Source organism: Dermacentor silvarum, chromosome 5, assembly GCF_013339745.2.
Source record: "Dermacentor silvarum isolate Dsil-2018 chromosome 5, BIME_Dsil_1.4, whole genome shotgun sequence".
NCBI lineage: Eukaryota > Metazoa > Arthropoda > Arachnida > Ixodida > Ixodidae > Dermacentor > Dermacentor silvarum.
In genome coordinates, this window is record NC_051158.1 from 18,321,634 (window position 1) to 18,341,403 (window position 19,770).

General features: G+C 46.5%; 1 protein-coding gene across 1 annotated transcript; it reads left to right on the plus strand.

Moving 5' to 3' along the window:
* The first annotated feature begins 332 nt into the window (after positions 1 to 332).
* LOC119452978 (uncharacterized) lies at positions 333 to 19,469 on the plus strand. Its single transcript, XM_037714943.2, has 10 exons — positions 333 to 354; positions 2,585 to 2,657; positions 4,280 to 4,414; positions 5,137 to 5,288; positions 5,425 to 5,680; positions 9,720 to 9,883; positions 10,165 to 10,256; positions 10,570 to 10,728; positions 11,987 to 12,056; positions 19,065 to 19,469. Exons 1-10 carry the CDS (start codon positions 333 to 335, stop codon positions 19,208 to 19,210), a joined length of 1,269 nt encoding a protein of 422 aa, XP_037570871.2. The 3' UTR covers positions 19,211 to 19,469.
* Positions 19,470 to 19,770: the final 301 nt, after the last annotated feature.

Consider the following 19,770-nt stretch of genomic DNA (forward strand, 5'->3'; position numbering starts at 1 on the left):
GAGATCAAATCTCGGCCGCGGCGGCCACATTTCGATAGGGGCTAAATGCAAAAGCGCCCATGTCTCGTACATTGTGGGCACGTTGTGTTACCACTGAATAGTTTCGTAGACAACGTAACCGGCAGCCTAGATACCTATAAGGGTAGTAAAGATAGTAGTCCTCAAAATCTCTTGCGGTCATAATTCAGCTTTTGTAGCTACCTAATCGTTGAGGAAGTAGACGTAGAAAGGCTTACTTTATTAAATGAATTCTGTTCCTGATGACGTATATTTGTTGCAATGGGGACATCTCGGTTTCATTCGTTTCATCACTGAGTACTTCTATAGAAAGTATGGCCGCCAGACTGGACAACTGTAAGATTAGTCAAGATGGTAGTGTTTAGAAGTATCCTGCGGTCTAAATTAGTCGGCGTCTTTTTTGACGCAGTTTCAAAGGTGTTCCCCGACAAATGTGACTGCTCGGTGCCACAGCGGCGACTCACGCCATTTTCGGGCGTCTGCTCACCTTTGAACATGTGTATGAAAGTAGAAAGTTACCTATCAAGAAAGTAGTTAGGCAAGGACGATACAATCTCTCCAATGCTATTCGCTGCATGCTTAGAAGTATTCAAGCTCTTAGGCTGTTAAGGATTAGGAGTGAGGATCAACGGCGAATGTCTCAGCAACCTTTGGTTTGCAGATGACATTGTCCTATTCAGCAACGATGGGGACGAATTACAACAAATGATTGAGCCCCTTAACCGAGAAAGTGTAAGAGTAGGGTTGAAGATTAATATGCAGAAGAGAAAGATAATGTTCAATAGCCTCACAAGGGAACAAGAATTTAGGATCACCACTCAGACTCTAGAGTCTGTAAAGGAGTGCGTTTATCTAGGTCAATCACTCACAGGGGACCGTGATCATGAGAAGGAAATTTACAGAAGAATAAAACTGGGTTACGGTGCTTACGGCAGGCATTGCCAAATCCTGACTGGGAGCTTACCACTGTGGTTGAAGAGGAAAGCGCACAATCATTGCATTCTGCCGATGCCAATACATGGGGCAGAAACTTAGAGGTTAACAAAGAAGCTCGAGAACAAGGACCACACAGAGAGCGTTGGAACGAAAATTTTTAGGCCTAACGTTAAGAGACAGGAAGAGAGCGGTGTGGATCAGAGAACAAACGGGGAAAGCTGAAATTGTAATTGACATGAGGAGAAAAAAAAATCGAGCTGGGTATGCCATGTAATGCGTAGGATGGATACCCGGTGGACCATTAGAGTTACAGAATGGGTGCCAAAAGAAGGGAAGCGCAGGCGAGCACGGCAGAAAACCAGGTTGGGTGATGAACTTAGGAAATTTGCAGGCGCAAGTTGGAATCAGCTAGCGCAAGACAGGGGTAACTTGAGATGGCGGGGAGATGGCCTTGGTCCTGCAGTGGACATAAATATAGGCTGATGCTGATGATGATGACAAGTACTCACGCGCGTTGCCACCGGAGCTCCAACGCAATTTTGTCACATAAGCACTCGCAGTCGCGTCCGATATATCTGTGACGCAATGCCTCTTAGAATAGGCATCATGCGCTGTTGAGAGGGCACTACGACGTTTTCACTTTCCACCCCAATATCGCGGACACAGGCCGCTAGAGGTGCGATGAGAATGGTACGCCGTTCCAAACGATAGTGGCCCACTTTTGGCCGCTCGTCTGAGCGTTATGCACTGCCCTTTAACGAGATTAAGCTGACATTTGCTCGCACTTCCGGTATCGGTCGCGAACGTGCGTAGTCATATGCAGAGCATACGCACTTAGACACTTTAACAACTCGGACAGTCTTCCCTCGTGATAAGCGATCGAAACTGTTGCGTTTTCCTGGTTTTGACGCTGGCCGTCTCAGAGTTTCACTTGTAGATGGCGCAGAGGTTGCACGCGAACTGCACTGCAGGGTGCTTATACACGTTTCAAATTTGTGTTACGACCAATTCCTCTGAACGAGGGTCCAACCATTTTTTTTTTTGTCATTGTGCCTGGATCGGACAGCACGTATACCAACTTGCAGCATTCAAACATAATTCCTCATTATTTGGTTCTGTGTGCATAGCAGTGTAGAATCGCCTTAACGGTACGTGTTGCTTGGCTGGTTGGTACATATTTGCAGGTTTAACAAAAGCGCACACCTTAGACAGGACAGTTTCGTGTATGTTTCACTGTCACGTCTAAGGTGTGTGTGGATTTGAAACCTTCAAGTGGAATCGCATTCCGACCGACATCACACACGTAAATGACCATACTCGTGTTTTTTTTTTTTTTTTCACCTCTGCATTGATATAAGTACAATAAGTACATTTCTTGCTGTCAAATGTTTGTAGTTTTACGTGCACGTTTGGGTTTACCTTATTTTGCTCGTTTATTTGTATCGCGAGTTGAGCCAGTCGCTTAGCTTAACGTTAGCGTTGTCACGTGTCATACTTCATTATTATTATTCTCGTGCATCCTTACAATCTATATAGCGGCTGCTGGGCCCTCGATTGAGTATCGCGTTTGCTGGTAATGTGAGCCAACAGATAGAAGTTTCACGGTGCCCATGAAACGGGCTGTTCATAGACGGGACATTTTACCTTATTGCAGGTGAGCAGCCGACCCCCGGCCACGACGTTGCGGTCAACCATTCCACGAGGTATGCAGAGTGGAAATGGAAGCCACCTTTCAATGCACTTCAACGTACGAAAGATACAATCAAACATTCGTTAGCGCGAATGATGAGGACCCTGCCGGTGGGACATAAAATTATGGCCTGCTTAGCAGGCGCGAGTGAAAGCTTACTTGAGGTAAAGCAGGGAGGTCGGCCTAAGGTGAAATTCATTCAGCCTTCTATTGCGTAGTCCAGGCTTTACGCTCACTATCAAATAAAATGGACCAGCCAGCGACATGCTGCTACAAGTAAGGTCTGTATCCGAGCTAGTTGGTACGGCGGAATTCTAAGGCGGGTACTGCGCAGAAAACACGGACAGTGAAAAGAATGGGGAAATACAGAGCGCTACTTCCAACTGAATGTATTGCACAAGAAAACCCCTTACATAAGCACCCAGCAATCACAGCCATAGCGCATGCGTCAGAAAATATTTCATAGCTAGATGTCTAACAGCATTGCCCATCGAGGCGACGCCCAAGCCGCACACTCTGATAAAAAACACCGCCGCATTTCGATGGGGGTGAAATGCGAAAACACCTGTGTACTTAGATTTAGGTGCACGTTAAAGAACACCATGTGGCTCAAATTTCCGGAGTCCCCCACTACGGCGTGCCTCATAATCAGATCGTGGTTTTGGCACATAAAACCCCATAATTTAATTTTTAACAAAAACACCCACCCACATAGTGAACAACGCTTTGACAACAACATAAAACTTGTTTTGAGCTACAGGCTCTTTCTTGTAGTTTATTATTTTATAGTGTATCAATATTTTATATTATATCAAGGGTACAGAACTAGTATATTGTTTTGCCATGTAGCGCCATGTAGCTGCATGTAAAGCCATGTAACGCAATCACATAGTCGCTGCCGCAAAATTGTTGATTTCACATGACAACAACTTTTGTGCAAACATTTCTCTTTGTATCTGGGCTGTAAAAGGTTTTAATGTACAGTCGTGAAAAAAAAAATGTAAGGCTGGCGGCATCAGCGAAAATTTTTAATTTCCTCTAGCACAGCCGTGCAACGTGCATTTTCTCAATGCATTACGCTGGTCGAATAGCAAGCCACGTGTGGTATGTAGCTCTGATTGCAGCCTGCGGGCTAAGCTGGGCAAATTTTTTTTTCTCATCTTTTGTGTTTTTCTTTTTTGTCACGACATTTGCAGTCTTCAGACTTTTGGTGCTCTTCGAATTATATCCGCGCACTGTCGGCGCGCAGGATACCGTATATTGATGGTTCGTTGCGTGCTTAGACTATCGCAAATGATTTTGGAAGCTGTGGCATCATGATTAGGACGATGATTGGAATAGTGCAAGGGAAGCGAGCGATGTCGCTTTATAGTGTGTGCTCCAGTTTGTGGTATGTTCGTTATATGACGCTGTATAAGTCACGCTTTAAAACTGACTTATTCAGCCCGGTGATGAATGCTAAATAAATGTAAACGAAGCTACATTCAGACGAAGCAAATAGCAGAAGCAGCCTTCCTATAATGTTAGCCTGAGCTCTACTACAAGCAGTGAAATCATACTTTGCGGCAATATTGTGTGGTGCTACGTATACTGACGAGGTTCTGACTACAGCACATGAGCATAAATGCCTTGCAGAGACTTGGCTGCGGTGACCATAGCAGACATAGAGCGAATCGCCAGCGCGAAGCTGGAGCTGGGGGTCCGGTGGTACTACAACAGCGGGGCCGACCAGGAGGAGACACTTAGGGAAAACGAGGAGGCCTTTAAGAGGTGAGTACGCTTAAAATATTGGGAACGCCAAACTTCTGTATTTCGATGAACCATTGCTTACATAACATAACATAACATAACATAACATAACATAACTTACAGCGCATTGCAGAGTTCTCGAATATACAATAAATCAGAAGCGTGTTATGCATTTATCTCTATTGACTGCCAGCCAGAAGAATCGGTCACAATAAATCAGAGGCGTGTTATGTCTTTATATCTAGTGACTGCCAACAAGAAGAATCGGTCACTATATTCGTGCCAGCCACAAATGACCTTAGAATCACTGAAAGGTACCCGCATCCCTCCAGCTGGAGCGGCCTGAAGTAGACAAGTGTCCTACAGCTTTGTCGTTGGCTTCACTTTTCGCACCACCAGAGTACTCTGTCTTCCCAATTTTTTCCTGCTTCCGTTGTTGTTTGGTCTCACACCTTGACTTCTCTTCAACACGGGTGCGCTATTCCGTTCTTCAGCGAGCACAACCGACGTGCTTTGTGACGTTCTGTCTTGCGATTTATGTTCCGACCTGCGAGGTTTCATGCTTCCTCTTGCAGTCCTTTCAAGGCGCGGGCTTGCTGTCGCCGCAACTTCACACCCAATCACACGGACATCACCCGAGACACATATGCGTATTCTGAACAGTAGCACCCCTTATATGTCGGTCACTCGTTCGCTCTCTTCCTCCCTCGTCGCTCACCCACTGACTCATTTCACTCATGCAGACTGCGCTTCAGGCCTCGCATGCTGGTGGACGTATCTAGGGTGAGCATGGCGACGACTCTGTTGGGGCAGCCCGTTTCCATGCCCGTCGGTTTCGCACCCTCAGCGATGCACCAGCTAGCACACCCTGATGGAGAAATTGGCACCGCTAAAGGTCTGTTACAACTGCCAACTTTGTCGTTGCTTAAACTAAGCCGGAAGGTAAAACAGTCTTAGTCGGTTCAGTGATTGCCTTTAGCGCCTCATTAAAGCACATCAATCAGCACACGAACCCCTGCCCTTCTTCGCAGCCGCTGAAGAAGCTGGCACGGTGATGATTCTGAGTTCGATGAGCACCATCTCTCTGGAGGAGATTCGCCGCAGTGCCCCCAACTGCATCCTGTGGCTGCAAACGTACCTCTACAAGAACCGCGCCCTCACCGAGTCTCTGGTGAAGCGGGCCGCGACTGCGGGGTTCTCCGCCATCGTGCTCACCGTCGATTCGCCAGTGTTCGGACAGAAGATCATGGCCAACAAGTACCGCTTCCATCTGCCCAAGCACTTGAGGTTAGCCTCGATCGTGCCTGGAAAACAACCTTTTCTATTTTTCACACTTGCGATGGCAAGTTATATATCTAATGTTTGCGCTAGTTCTGAAATTGTCTTGTATGAAGCCTCTTGTGCGTCATATGTGACTCCAAGTGTGTAGCCGCACACAAACTTTCCTTGTCATACTTAGTTTATGCACTAATTTGTGCGATCCTGTCTAAAGCCTTTTGTGTGTCCTAATCACGCAAAATAACACAAGCAAAGGTGAGAGAAAAAGCAAAGATGTCCGCTGTAATCTCGGCGGCAACAGCCATCATTCGCCGACTGTATACTAGGCGGCGCCACAATACCGAGCCACGGCAAAAACACAGGCTGAGCCAAGGCATGTAATATATGGATCTTGTTGTGTTGTGATCTTGTTGAGCAAGATCACATACGCCAGCGGCGCCTTGTGCAAGGCAAACCTCAGTTGAAATAATCTGAGGTTTCTATAAGTACAATTCTATTGTTTTTCGCGCTTCTCCAGTAGTCCGAATGGCGCTCCATCTACGTTATCGCCAGAAATGGCGGATAGTGGGTGGTGCATGATAAAGAAAGGCATAGATCCGAGCGAGAGGAATGGTTGTATTATACCGGCACTAAATTTACTATCCCATGCCCTTTTTGTAACGCTTAAACTCGAGGTCACAAAAAAGCAGAGGAGATAGGAAGTTAGCAAATAAACGCTTACTCGCAACTGAATTCTTTTTTTGGAAGCCATGGTACGTATATAACCCGATTAGATGAGCATGCGCGCAACGACTGAAAGCAACTTTAAAAGAATTCGCTTTTCCTAACAACACGTGACATTTTGCCCATTGTTACTGTTTTTTACCTGTCCTTCAGTCATTCTGCACATCGGAGCTAACTGTAGTAGGCTGGGTTATATATGTACCATGTTTTCAAAAAATAAACTGATTGGTGAGTCAGCGCTTGTTTCTTTTCTGTGCGTTGCAGTTTAAGCATGAATGATTATCGACTGTTCAGCAACACCGGTGATGAATTGCAAGAAATGATTGAGGACCTTAACCTAGAAAGTGTAACAGCAGGGTTGAAGAGTGATATGCAGAAGAAAAAGGTAATATTCAATTACGAAATCCTGACTGGGAAATTACCACTGTCGTTGAAAAGAAAAGTGTAAAATCATTGCATTCTACCGGTGCTAATATATGGGCCAGAAATTTGGAGGTTAACAAAGGAGCTCGAGAACAATTTAAGGACCGTACAAAGAGCGATGGAACGAAAAATGATAAGCCTAACGTTAAGAGACAGGAAGAGAGCGGTGTGGATCAGAGAGCAGATGGGGACTGCAGATATTCTAATTGACATCAAGAGTAAAAAATGGAGCTGTGCAGGCCATGTAATGCATAGGGTGCATAACAGGTAGACCATTAGAGTTACATAATGGGTACCAAGAGAAGGGAAGCGCAGTCGAGGACGGCAGAAAACTAGGTGGGGTGATGAAGTTAGGAAATTTGCAGGCGCAAGTTGGAATCAGCTATAGCACAAGACAGGGGTAATTGGAGATCGCAGGGAGAGGACTTTGTCCGGCAGTAGACATAAGTATAGGCTGATGATGATGATATCTGATTTTGTCATCGTGTAAGCTTCTTGAACACATAATTCACACAACAAAAATAATTAAATTCACAAGCATGCTGTAGAATACCTAGACAGCAATGCGGTTCTCTCACGCCATCAACACGGCTTTGCACTTGGCCTCTCAACATTTACTCAGCTTATAGAATTCATGCATGACCTTGCATCCGCACTTGACGCAATTTACATCGATTTTAGTAAAGCTTTCGACGTGGTCTATCGCAACAAACTTTTCTTAAAACTGAGCGCATTTTCAAAAGGTGCGAAATTGCTCTATGGGATTGCTGATTAATTGCACATGCGTTCTCAGTTCATCACATTTACTCATGCGTGGTCTCGTTCTGTTGACAGAACTTCAGGCGTGCCACAGGACTCAGTCTTCGAACCTCTCCTATTTGTTATCCATATTAGTGATGTTGATATCTTTTGCTAGCATCCCATTTATAACTCGTTTCTATGCCGATGACTGAGTCGTGTGCCCTAATATAGCCAGCACTCATGATCCATATATGTTGAGCGATCTGTTTTCTCTGTTCTATGAATGGAGCGACTGATGGTAGATGCAAATTAATTTCAAAAAGACAGTAGTCATGACGTTCACAAACAAAAAACGACATTTGCCCTTTGAGTATGGAACATAGTTCATGTGAACGTTCATGTGAAACCTAGCGCGTGCGAAAATAAGTTCATGTGAGCGAGTTCAATCTCTCGGAATAAATTTACGTCTAACCTGAATTGGCATCACCACGTGCGTGCCCACGGCTATGTGCGTGCCCACAAAGAAAACTCCACTACCTAAAGCGTACGTTAAAGAATGCCACTACTGACTGCAAGCTGCTGGCATACAAATATCTGGCATGCCCGGTTCTTGGATGTTCTTCCCTTGTGTGGTCACCCCATTTCTCGCAGGACATTGATAAACTTGAAACGCCGCAAGAAAATAGAGACGATTAGATTAGAGGTATGATCGCGACTTTTCACTAACAGCGCACGCTGCTCACTTATCACTTTCTTCGTTAGAGCACCGACGGACATGTGAACGCATTTCCTTGCTACACAATATAGTGCACTCATCCTGTATCACAACTCGCTATCAGTACTTGCTCCTGCTATGTATTGCATAAAGACAGCAGGATTTGTAAATAAACACAAAAAATAAATAGAAAGTTATCCACAGCTTTTCAAACACCTCCTTCACGCAATGCGCCAACGCAAGTGTGGCAATTCTTTCAGGGCGAATGTCTCAAAACTCGTGTTAATCTAGAAATTTCTTCAAAGTGGACACGATCTACATTAACCGACTTTATTTCTCCAATAGCCACACGTGCTGTACAGTCAGTAAGTATTATCATATTTACAGATACTTTAAGTTACCTAATCGGACATTTGAATTTTTTGAGCAGGGAAGATCCACTTCATCCAGTGAACCACCTAACCAGGCTGTGTTGAGCTGTCTGCCACAGACAAGCTGTTTTCTTTTTCTTTTTTTTTTCGTGCGTTCAAATGCAGGGAGCGATTATACGTCTTTATCTATTGCAAAATAAAATTAAAAATAAGCAATTTGATAGCAGCTCAAAGCAGTTACCGGTGACATCTATTCACACGAAACGCTGACTGCTATAAAATCTAAAAAACACCTTCGAAGGCTTCCTGATCGAAGCGCTCCTCTCATTGCATGTGTCGTCGCCCGAGTCATTTTTCATATACATAAATGCTTTAAATTTTATGAAGGTTTAAATTTTCTGCTATTACAGGTCAGAAGCGTTATTTCCCTAAGAGCTATATAGGCGAGCTCAGATCTTGTTATCTGAATGTAAAATCGACGTTACTAAGGTACTTCAGGTGACATTCTCACGTTACCGTCAGTGCTATATATGTTCTAACGCGGCAACTAGCGCCATTGTTGGATATTGTAACCGTTTATACCGACGCCTAGACCTCACGTTACCTTATATCTTACGTTAACGACGCTTAGACTTCACATTATCTTAGGTCTCATATTCACATAATATGGGGCTTATTATTTTTACCTAGAGCCCTATACTGAACGAAAGTGAGAAAACGTACACATTTGTAAATATTCGTTACTGTGTTTTAGGGGCGTGTGCAGCGATTCGGTCTTTCGAGCACTTCTGTGGGAACCCAACGCTTGGTATTCCCGTCAAATATGCTTTAAATGAGGCGTGGCGGCAAAGGTAGACAGGCTTCGGGTTGCGCCTGCATGGCACTTCGATTCCCACATGTGTACTTCATCTCGAGTATCCAGTTTCACTAACGAACTAACGAAACAGTTTCTTTCAGTATGCACTGTATGTTGTTTCACATAAAACTTGTTACTTGTGTTGTCCTTGTTGTCCCGTCGCCTAGCGCTTTTCCAAAAAAGTTTCCATAGAGAGCCTGTCTCCATTTGCCACCTCAGGTTCGGCACACTGGAGGGCTCGCTTCCCACGGCGACTGTCAAAAACCATCCCGACTTCGACGCATTCGTCGACGACCTCATCTCGCCCAGCGTAGTCTGGTCAGACGTCACCTGGCTGCGAAATGTTTCCGGGCTGCCGGTTGTCATGAAGGGCGTCCTCACGCGTAAGTGGCAACTTTCTTCGCAGGGCGAGCGAGTTTCTTCCTTCGTAGCCCTCACACTAAACACCACGCACGAACACAAACAAGCATACAAGCTGCGCTCTAGAAATTCTATGGAACTGTAGTTGTTGCAACATGTCGCAACTTACAGACAAGGCTAACACCGATACCCGATGGACACAGAAAAGCTCGATCGTGCACGTGCATATATATATATATATAACTCTCAATGGCGCGCATTTATATTGCGCACGTTGTGCCAACGCTAGTCACTGCCTTTCCAGCTGAAGCCGCCATAAAATGCCACCAGAGCGGAGCTGCAGCCATCATCGTGTCCAACCACGGTGGGCGCCAGCTGGATGGCACCCCGGCTTCGGTACGTTATGTGCTACAACTACTGCCTAAAGGGTTTGCTAACGCCTCACGTAATAGCATTAGGAACCTCTGCTACCATGGCATCTCTGATTGGCTCAAAACGGTGTCATTGCAGAATTTGAAAATATGGCCGAATTTTGATTTCGTCCAGAATAGCACACTGGGACAAAAACAAATAGGGACAGGCATAACGTTGTCTGTCTCTCTTTCTTGACCCTGATCGTTGCGCTGCTTCCGTTCTAAATAGCGCGTACCAGCTCCAACATAGCAGACTCTCTTTGAACGCGGTCCCCGAAATCGGGTGTCTCTCACAGATCGACGTCCTACCCGAGATCGTGGAAGCTGTGGGCGATCGACTTGAAGTGTATCTGGACAGTGGAGTCCGCACGGGTGCCGACGTGTCCCGGGCGCTGGCTCTAGGAGCTCGAGCAGCCTTCGTTGGCAGACCCGTAGTCTGGGGGCTCGCCTACAACGTAAGTCAGAGCGTCTGCAAACGATAGCAACGTTTCGGGAGATTAAACTTTGCGTGTACGAACAACCACAGCCCACCAGTATAACGAGACCAAACATTCCTGCGGAATGCTTAGGGGCTTGAGTGCAGTAGACTTGGAATCATCATCATAAGCTTAAGCTTACGGAAGGAATTAATCGATATTGTAGCTTCCAAATGTGCTTCGAGGGAATACCGCCATATTTAGTACGCTAAATGTCAAGAAAACAATTCGAATGAACATAACGTGGCCACAGTCCAGCCCATACAATAGAAGGTCGTTCGAGAAATCGCTGTAAGCAGGCAGGAACCAAGCTTTGAATACCCTGCTTAATCACGGGCTTTACTGTTACTGTAGCCATTCATATATGACGGCACCATAAAGCCTTCGCAGTCGAAAAAAAAATAATTTCAGAATAAAAAGCTTTTCTTCCACCGCGAAGACTTCCGAGGCCGTAAAACATGTTCCGTCAGCATTAATCGTAGCTAAGGAACAGTAAAGTGCATCCAAAGCTCAGTACACTGGCGATTTAGCACTGCGCTCGTCATCAGAGTACGGCTGTCGCGATCAGGAACCAAGCCTAGGACTTCGTGTTCGACAGCAGGAGATCATAGAGATTGGACCAACACAGTGGGTTGCAACCCGTGTGAAACATGAGCCATTGCAGTAAAAGCTAGCTGGCATATCAGTACGTCATGCATGATGGGGACGTGCATGGTGTCAAATCTTTTTTTTTTTTTTTTGCACATTTGTCTCTTACTCTGTTGCGTTTGCAAATGTAATCATACGGTGCTCTTTGGCCATTTCTAGCCCTTGCGCCATTAAACACCACATTTCAATCAATCAAAGTTAATAATACCACTCAACCCACTAGCTTATGTGCAGCAAACTACCCTCAGCAGTATTGTAACGTGCTATGAAGAGAGAGAGTGGAATGACCTACTGACTTTAACTACAAGTTTAATAAAGTTTCTTCTATCAAACGCCAACGTTTATACCACTCAGCAGACGAAACCACAAAATTTTGGACACATTTTGTTAAATTTTGATCGGTACCAGCTGATTAGAATGGTTTCTTGTACTGTGTCCACCTGAAAACCATCAAGACAAAATATGAATGCATCCCCGACAGGAAAGCCGAGAAAATAATCACTGCTTTAGTGCCTCCAAACGAGAATCAAGCAATCTCTGAAAGCTCTGTGTAATTATTTGACAACTTGGCCGCTCGTCTACCTGACAGGGCAAGGCGGGCGTGAGCACGGTGCTTGACATATACAGATCTGAACTCGAGCGGACACTTCGGCTACTAGGTGAGTGTTTCTTGGCTAACCCTACATTCCTGGATATACCCCGAGTGCATCCCATCCCTTCCACCAAGATTTGCCTCAATAAAAGGCCTAATTTACTTGTCTAACACATTTTCACTCCCCGCAGTGTAGGATTCACATTTACACCTTGTGCTCACGTTACAATCTGCAGGTCAACTACAACATCCGGGCAGTCACGCAAATTCAATTGTTCGTTCGCGTTACCTGTACGCCAGCAAAAATGCACCATCACTTATTCCTGGTGCGATGGGCTTGACCGACAATCCCAGCCTACTATGCAGCTGATCAATGGGAAGAATAATAGCTTTTTCTGGTACCACATGGCAGCAAACTTGCCAGTACTAGTTCAGCGCAATTAATTCCTTTTTTGTTTTGTGAGCTCTTACCTGGTTTGAGTGTCATCGGCATTTATTTTTGTTTCAAAGGTGAAATAAGAGCGCATGTACCGTCTTTTAATATTAAGAGAGTCCTGATACTACAGTTGCACTTTTAATGCGATTAGCATTATTTGTCTACTTCGGCCGTTTTGAGTCCGCCCGTCCGTCCTCTTACGCCGACCCCATTGTCTGTCATATCGGGCCACTATGTTACGGTGGCTAGATGTGGTCGGCCTGCCGTCGTGGTCATTCCGCCGCCGTCACTCCAGCTTTGCCATCCGACTCTCGTCATGCCATCGGCATGCAGTCGTCATCCCTTCGTAAACATGGGCGACCGCGGCAATCGAGTGCCATAGCAAAGAGGAATGATATCGGAGTATGTCGCATATAGCCGAAGCAACGGAAGTGTAAGAATGGCCACTACAGATGTTAAATAGACGTGACTTCTGAAACACGGTCTGTCACTACATTGCTCGAATGCTATTCGCGTCACCATCGACAGTCATCGTGAGATGAGTTGTGCCATAATTTTCATTCATGCGAGTTCTCCATCGCCTCCTGTCTATTGAAGCGCTGACTAGAATATCTAGATCTTCATGTAGAATAAATCAATTCGCAATATGCCTTTTATTCGATCTTCCATTCCATTTATTGCGGGTGATGAATAAATACAGAGGCGTATGGTTATGCTCCAACCATATATCGAGGTATACTGTGCCTGTGTAGTAAGTATTCTGGGGTTTCAAGCCTGACATATCACTATACAACTATGAATTGTCACCAACGCTAGCACAGAACAATCACTTCCTTGAATAAAAAGGTTAGCACTTGGGGTCGTGCGTAACTTCAAGAGCGAGCTTTCCTGCTGCGTACGAATATTTTCTTTTATCCTGCAAATAACAAATCTACGCACTGCAGTTTTGGTCGCACTCTGCTAATATAGACTCACGTTCTCGGTGGTCCATTTTGGGGTTTTAAGATTACTTTTGATTATCTATTCTCTACATACAGAACAGATACATAGGAAGCATTACGCGAGAACCACAGAATGCGTACACGGGCAGGGAAAATCCCGCGTTGGACGAGGAGATCACGGAGGCCGAGGTGAGGGCCGAAATACTCAGGCTACGTAGAAAGTCGGCACCGGGCCCGGATGGCATTACGAACAAGATTCTCCGAAACCTAAATGACGAATCCATCGCGGCAATAACAAAGTACATGGACGCGTGCTGGGAACGGGGTGCAATACCGCCGCAGTGGAAAACTGCGCACGTAGTGATGATACCCAAACCCGGGAAGAAATTACTGATCGAGAACCTCAGGCCCATCTCTCTAACCTCGTGCGTGGGGAAGCTGATGGAGCACGTCGTTCTCACTAGATTAAGCAGCTACATGGATGACAGAGGTCTGTATCCGCTCACGATGATCGGGTTCAGGCCGAAACGGTCCACGCGGGACGTCCTGCTCCAAATCAAACATCAAACCCTCGACGCGCGAGGCAGAGGAACGGGACTGAAAGCCATCTTAGGGCTGGACCTCACCAAGGCCTTCGATAATATTACGCACAAAGCGGTCCTAGGGAACCTCCAGGACCTGGGGGTAGGTCGCAAGACCTACACCTACGTCCGGTACTTCCTCTCGAACCGCACAGCTCAAATCACGATAGGAGACATCAAGTCAGATGACATAAAACTGGGTAGTAGGGGAACGCCGCAAGGCTCGGTATTGTCCCCCTTTCTCTTCAACGTGGCCATGATCGGCCTGCCGAAAAAATCCTCAGCAAGATCCGCGGCCTCCACCACAGCCTGTACGCCGATGACATAACGTTGTGGTGGACAGGCGGCAGCGAAGGCGAAATCGAGGAAACCCTCCAACAGGCCACGGAGGCCGTCGAACGCTACGCGGCAGAGAAGGGGCTCAGTTGCTCCTCTCAAAGGTGCGAACTCCTGCTGGTGTTCCCTACGACCAGGAAACAATACGGAGGAACACCGAACATTAACATCAAGGTGAACGGGGGCCCAATAACTATCGTAGACGGCAGAAACCTCGGTACCATCAAGGCGCTAGAAAGCAGCGCACAGCAAACACTAAGGCTAATCAAACGGATTGCCAATAGACACTACGGCACGATGGAAGTCCGCCTAATTCGTTTAGTGCAGGCCTTCGTCATAAGTCGCGTCGTCTATGAGGCACCGTACCTAACATTTGGTGTGACAGAAACAAAAAACAAAAACAAGATGGAATGCATTATCAGACGAGCTTTCAAACAGGCAATTGGCGTCCCAGTCACAACACCCAACGACAAACTCTTAGAGTTGGGGCTACACAACACGCTTGACGAACTAATCCAGGCGCACACTGCCGCCCCAATACGAAAGACTCACACAAACCCCAACGGGGCGACACATTCTACGGAAACTCAAAATTCAATATGAAGCGCAACACAGCACCAAACCCGAGGAGGGAATTTAAAATTCCTCCCAAGAGCATGCACCCGGAGCACCACAAGAAGCGACGAGAGGCAAGGGCGCGCCACATTGAGCGCAAATACCATGACGTAGAGGGGCGTGGCCTACGTAGACGCCGCCACATACAGAGAACACAAAGGGATGTCCGTAAACGCGGACGGAGAACCCTTCGCGAGTGGCACCGTGAGAACGGACAACGCCGAAGTTGCGGAGGAAGTCGCCATAGCATTAGCGGTGGCCTCCACGAAAGCGAGAGTTATCATGCATAAGCGACTCAAAAATTGCAGTTCATAATAGGTGACCCGTAAAACGAGCAATCGCAGGGAATTGTGGGGCGCGCCGTCTGCTAGCAGCTTCCGGTTCGACGGACGGCGTGGTGGCATCGGCGGCATGCCCGGCGCACGTGTTTTTCTACGCGGTTTCAACTGTCAGTCGTGCGAAGCTTCCGTCCGCTTTGTCGACCAGCAATGTCGTACCATTCATGTAACTGATTTCTAGGTTTCAGTTCACTCTGGGCGCGACGATGACGAGCCAAGAAAGGCAAGGACACGCTTTTATTCATAAAGGAACTCTGGTTTTCGTTTCGGCGGCCTTCTTTGTTTCTGCCAAGTTTAGCTCTACGACATTTGCCGTTGCTTGGACGCACCATCACTGACTGCTCTGTCTGCGGGTCAATCAGACAGGTGAAGAAGTTATCGTTATCCGTTAATTTATCAAGCGTATAGAACCATTACTTAGAAAATGGGGTGCTGAGGCGATCGCCACAGCGGTGCATGCTGCTCTGCGATCGTATCTAAAAAGCGATATCGTCGGTATAACGGCGCAGCTAGCGCTGGAAATAACTTTGCGCGCTGTCAACGGTATTTCTCGGTCGAGACTCTAGGTTCATTTGAAGTGGTACGTAGTTAGACGTTCTCGCTTTTTTGTCAACAATGGCCGTATGGCCGTCAAATTACGGCTGCGCGTTATCTCTATCTGTGCTGAAGGAGCTAAGAAGGGCTACTTGGTTACGAGTATTATGTATGTATCTCGCTGTGTCCCGCTTAAATTCGCGCCGTAACACATTGTTTCATAATACCTCTATATTTGCATGCGAGTACTGAAATAGTTCTGGTTGCTTGAGTCAATGTTAGAGAAAGAAATATCTTGGGGAATCATTCTGTGTCGGCCCTTGCACAGCTAATCGCCGCCTGATAATTGGCACTGTACGTTCATTTTCTTTTTCTTCACGGATGGTCTCTGCCTTGTTACCGTTTTGGAAGTGGCAGCCATTCCTCTGATGCTTGTGGACAGCTGACTCAGCAAGGGTTGCTGCAAGGCAGTAGTTACATGCGTTCACCTTTAACGCTTGAATTGGAGCAGCCAACGGCTGAACAGCCGACGATGGTTTTGCTAAGCACCTGCAACCGGGTGATCTTCAAGTGGGACAAAGCCGGACTGCAAGCGCAAGTGGCTGAGTCAACTAAGGCGTTGTGATGCTGAGCACGAGCTCGCGGGATCGAATCCCGGCCGCGGCAGCCGCATTTCGATGGAGGCGAAATGTGAAAACGCACGTGTGCTTGCGTTGTAGTGCATGTTAAAGAACCCCATGTGGTCAAAATTAATCCGGAGCCTCCACTACCGCGTGCCTCATAATCAGAACTGGTTTTGGCACGTAAAACCCCAGAAAGAAGAACGGACTGCAAGCGCATCAATGGACTTCAACGGCGAAGCGGTGGTGGCGGCTGCGCTGACTAGAACCGGAAACAGCTAGCAGATGGCGCATCCCACAATCCCTCGCTATTTTACGGGTCGCCTATTTAGCGGAAGGACGCATCTCGCCAGAGGCGCTCAAAATTCTAAACAGTAACAGCGACCGTCATCGCGGGACGATCCAAATTATTTGGGCACGTGCGCACTCCTCTCTCCCCGGCAACGAGGCGGCTCACAACGTAGCTCGAGGACTTACTCGCCGAGCAAGTGAGCCCGCCCAGCCGGGAACGAGAGGAGACCGCATGGTCAGCTTCAAAGAAATAACTGGGGCTCCGTGTTTTCGGTTTTATCCGAAAAAATCCGATAAACATTCGCCGGTAAAATTTTTGACAATTCGGATTTATCCGATAAACTCCGATTTGCTTGGCCATGGGTATGACCATCAAGTCGCTGAAAACCGTATGTCCGTCGAGGTGGTTCTCTTTTTATGAAGTTCTAGAAGATATTTTGGACTACTGGCGCGCCATTTTGTCTTCCTTGAGAAGCGACGAAGCCAAGGGGACGAAGTGTGAGAAGCTCGGGACTCTTGTTTCATCGCCTGAAGCTGTGCACGACTTGCTCGTTAAGATGAGGTTTCTGAAGACCAATGCGTGTGCCGTGATCTCAATCATTAAGGAACTTGAGGCAGAGAGTACTCTGATACACCAAGTTTATCCCATACTGGGGGTTCGTTTGCACGCACTCATCAGTCAATGGCGGGATCCAACCGAGGTCTTCGCATCAGATGTCGCAAGTATGTTGGACCTCCTTGACGAGAATCAACGCTTAACGACTGCCGCAGACTTTAACGGATACTACGCTGCTGTCGCCGAAAAGTGGAGACAGACATCTGAGAGGAACCTGTGCGATCAACTCCAGTACACCAAAGAATCGTTTTGATACTGTGTTGAAATTGTGAACCCAAATGTGGAGCATGAGCTTCCCTGCGCGTTCGAAACCTATGCGCCTATTTTTCAACTAGTGCTTCTTGAAACTGACAACTTCAACCAGCTCCTGAGTGATTTTGCGAACCATCAGTGCTATGAAATACGTAACATTGTTAAACCCCTGTCGTTTTGGAGACTTCACAATGTCGAGTGGCCCGTGCTTTCTCGCTGCGCGCTGTCTTCTGGTGCTTCCTGTTTCTAACGCTAACGTTGAAAGGGCGTTTTCGAAGCTAAGAGTCGTCAATAGAAAGGAGCGTGCTTCGATCACTCACAGCAATCTCGCAAGGTATGCTTGCCTGTTTTACAATAAGCTTTAAGCTAAGGTTGTTATACGCAAAATTAAAGGTGTTCTGTGTTCAAGTATTTCGCTTGTGCGTATACGTTTTTGTCCATTCAAACGTTCTAGGAAAAATAAAATGTGCTTCGTGTGTTTTGATATTTTAGTATTCAGATATGAATTGATCTAAGATTTTGGGTTTTGAGAATAATGCAAAACTCCAAATTTAGAGAATTGGGGATTTACGGGAAATAAACTCCGATAAACGCCGAACTTCCGCGAGAAATATAAACTGCGATAAACACCCGCCGATTTTCAAGAAAAATAAACACCGAAAACACGGAGCCCTAGAAATAACCGATTACTATCGGCTGGGAAGGGCCCGGTACCCACCAGCTCATCCCGAGCTAACCAGAAAACAGGCGGTGGCCTGGCGCCTCCTGCAAACAAACATGTATCCAAATCCGGTGGCCTGCAGCAGATTCTATCCAGGGCAATACAACGATCAATGCAAATTATGTAAAAGTAGGGCGGATCTGCCACATATTCTATGGGCATGCTCGAAGGCGGTTCCTTTCGAGGGCTGCAAATTTCCAAACCGGCAGTAGTGGGATACCCTGCTGCTCAGCTCAGACCAGCAAGACCAGATCTGGGCCGTCCAGCTAGCCGAGGCAGCCGCTGAGACCCAGGGGATCTCGGCCGTCTGCTAGGCGGAGGGAGGCTGCGTCCGCCTTCGTGAATTGCTGGCCCCAATAAAAGCTCTCTCTCTCATATACAGCCTTTGGCGCTGTCCGCAACAACAAACGACGAACTTTATGAACTGTTAAGGTTTGTTTGTTTTTCTCTTTTATTTATGTATATATTTTCTCTTTTTTTACCTTCTTCAAATGTATTACAGATTTCTGTGAAGTGCCCCCGGATCTGAGTCAATGGCTCAGAATAGGAGAAATAAGTGCACAGTGCTGAAATCTGCTAGGATCAAGACAGCGACGTGATGACAGTTCTGAAATTTCTACATTACTTTCCTGACGTTCGTATTCTTAAATTTCTGTCCTTACAGAATAAACCTCTTTAGATTCCATTTACGCGGGAATGCTATAGGCGGTGTTGAACGTAAACTGTGCAATGCACACGAAACCAAAACATGCGCAGTAAACTGGCCACTGTGCGTTCCCGCGGTTTGTGCGCAGGGTGCCCCGACGTCAGGCAGCTAACTCCCGAGTTCGTCGTGCACAAGAGTCACTTTTCGTCGCCTCACCGCCGGCTGCACTTTTCTTCGGAAGGGGAAGACAGCAGAAGCAACGAGCCGGACTGGGCAACTACGGCAAGCGGATAACTCTGAGACCTGCGAACAACTGTGGATCCACGAGCACTGAATCATGGGCAGTAGTGCAATTCCCAGCAGAGCTCAATGCTAACCTCAACGGGACACCGACTTCAACTTGCCTAGAAGTGCTCTTAGAGGGACATTCGAAAGCTAAATTAAATTAGTCTACACTGATTATTGTTTAGACCTACTCTCTCAAAATAAAGTACAACACGGACTGAATCTGCGCTAGTTGGAGCATGCTTCAAGGATTATCCAGCGTTGTAAAGACAGAACTTGAGGAATACGAAGACAAAGAAGGAAACGGGATATCGGAAGTGCTTTTAACAGCTACGAAACGGTAGTTTTATTCTTTTAGGTGGAAGAGCTTCGTTTGACAGCGGAGATAATAAAGGTAAAACTTCCTTTTCTTGAACTTCACTCGGAAACCGCCACACTTGTTAGTGTGACGTCATAGATTTCATTAGTATATTTTTTGTTTGCAGGTCTCTCTCCCTTTTTTTTTTTTTTTTTTTGCTGGATAGAAAACATATTTCCAAACATACTAGATTGAGTTTTATTTCCTTTAG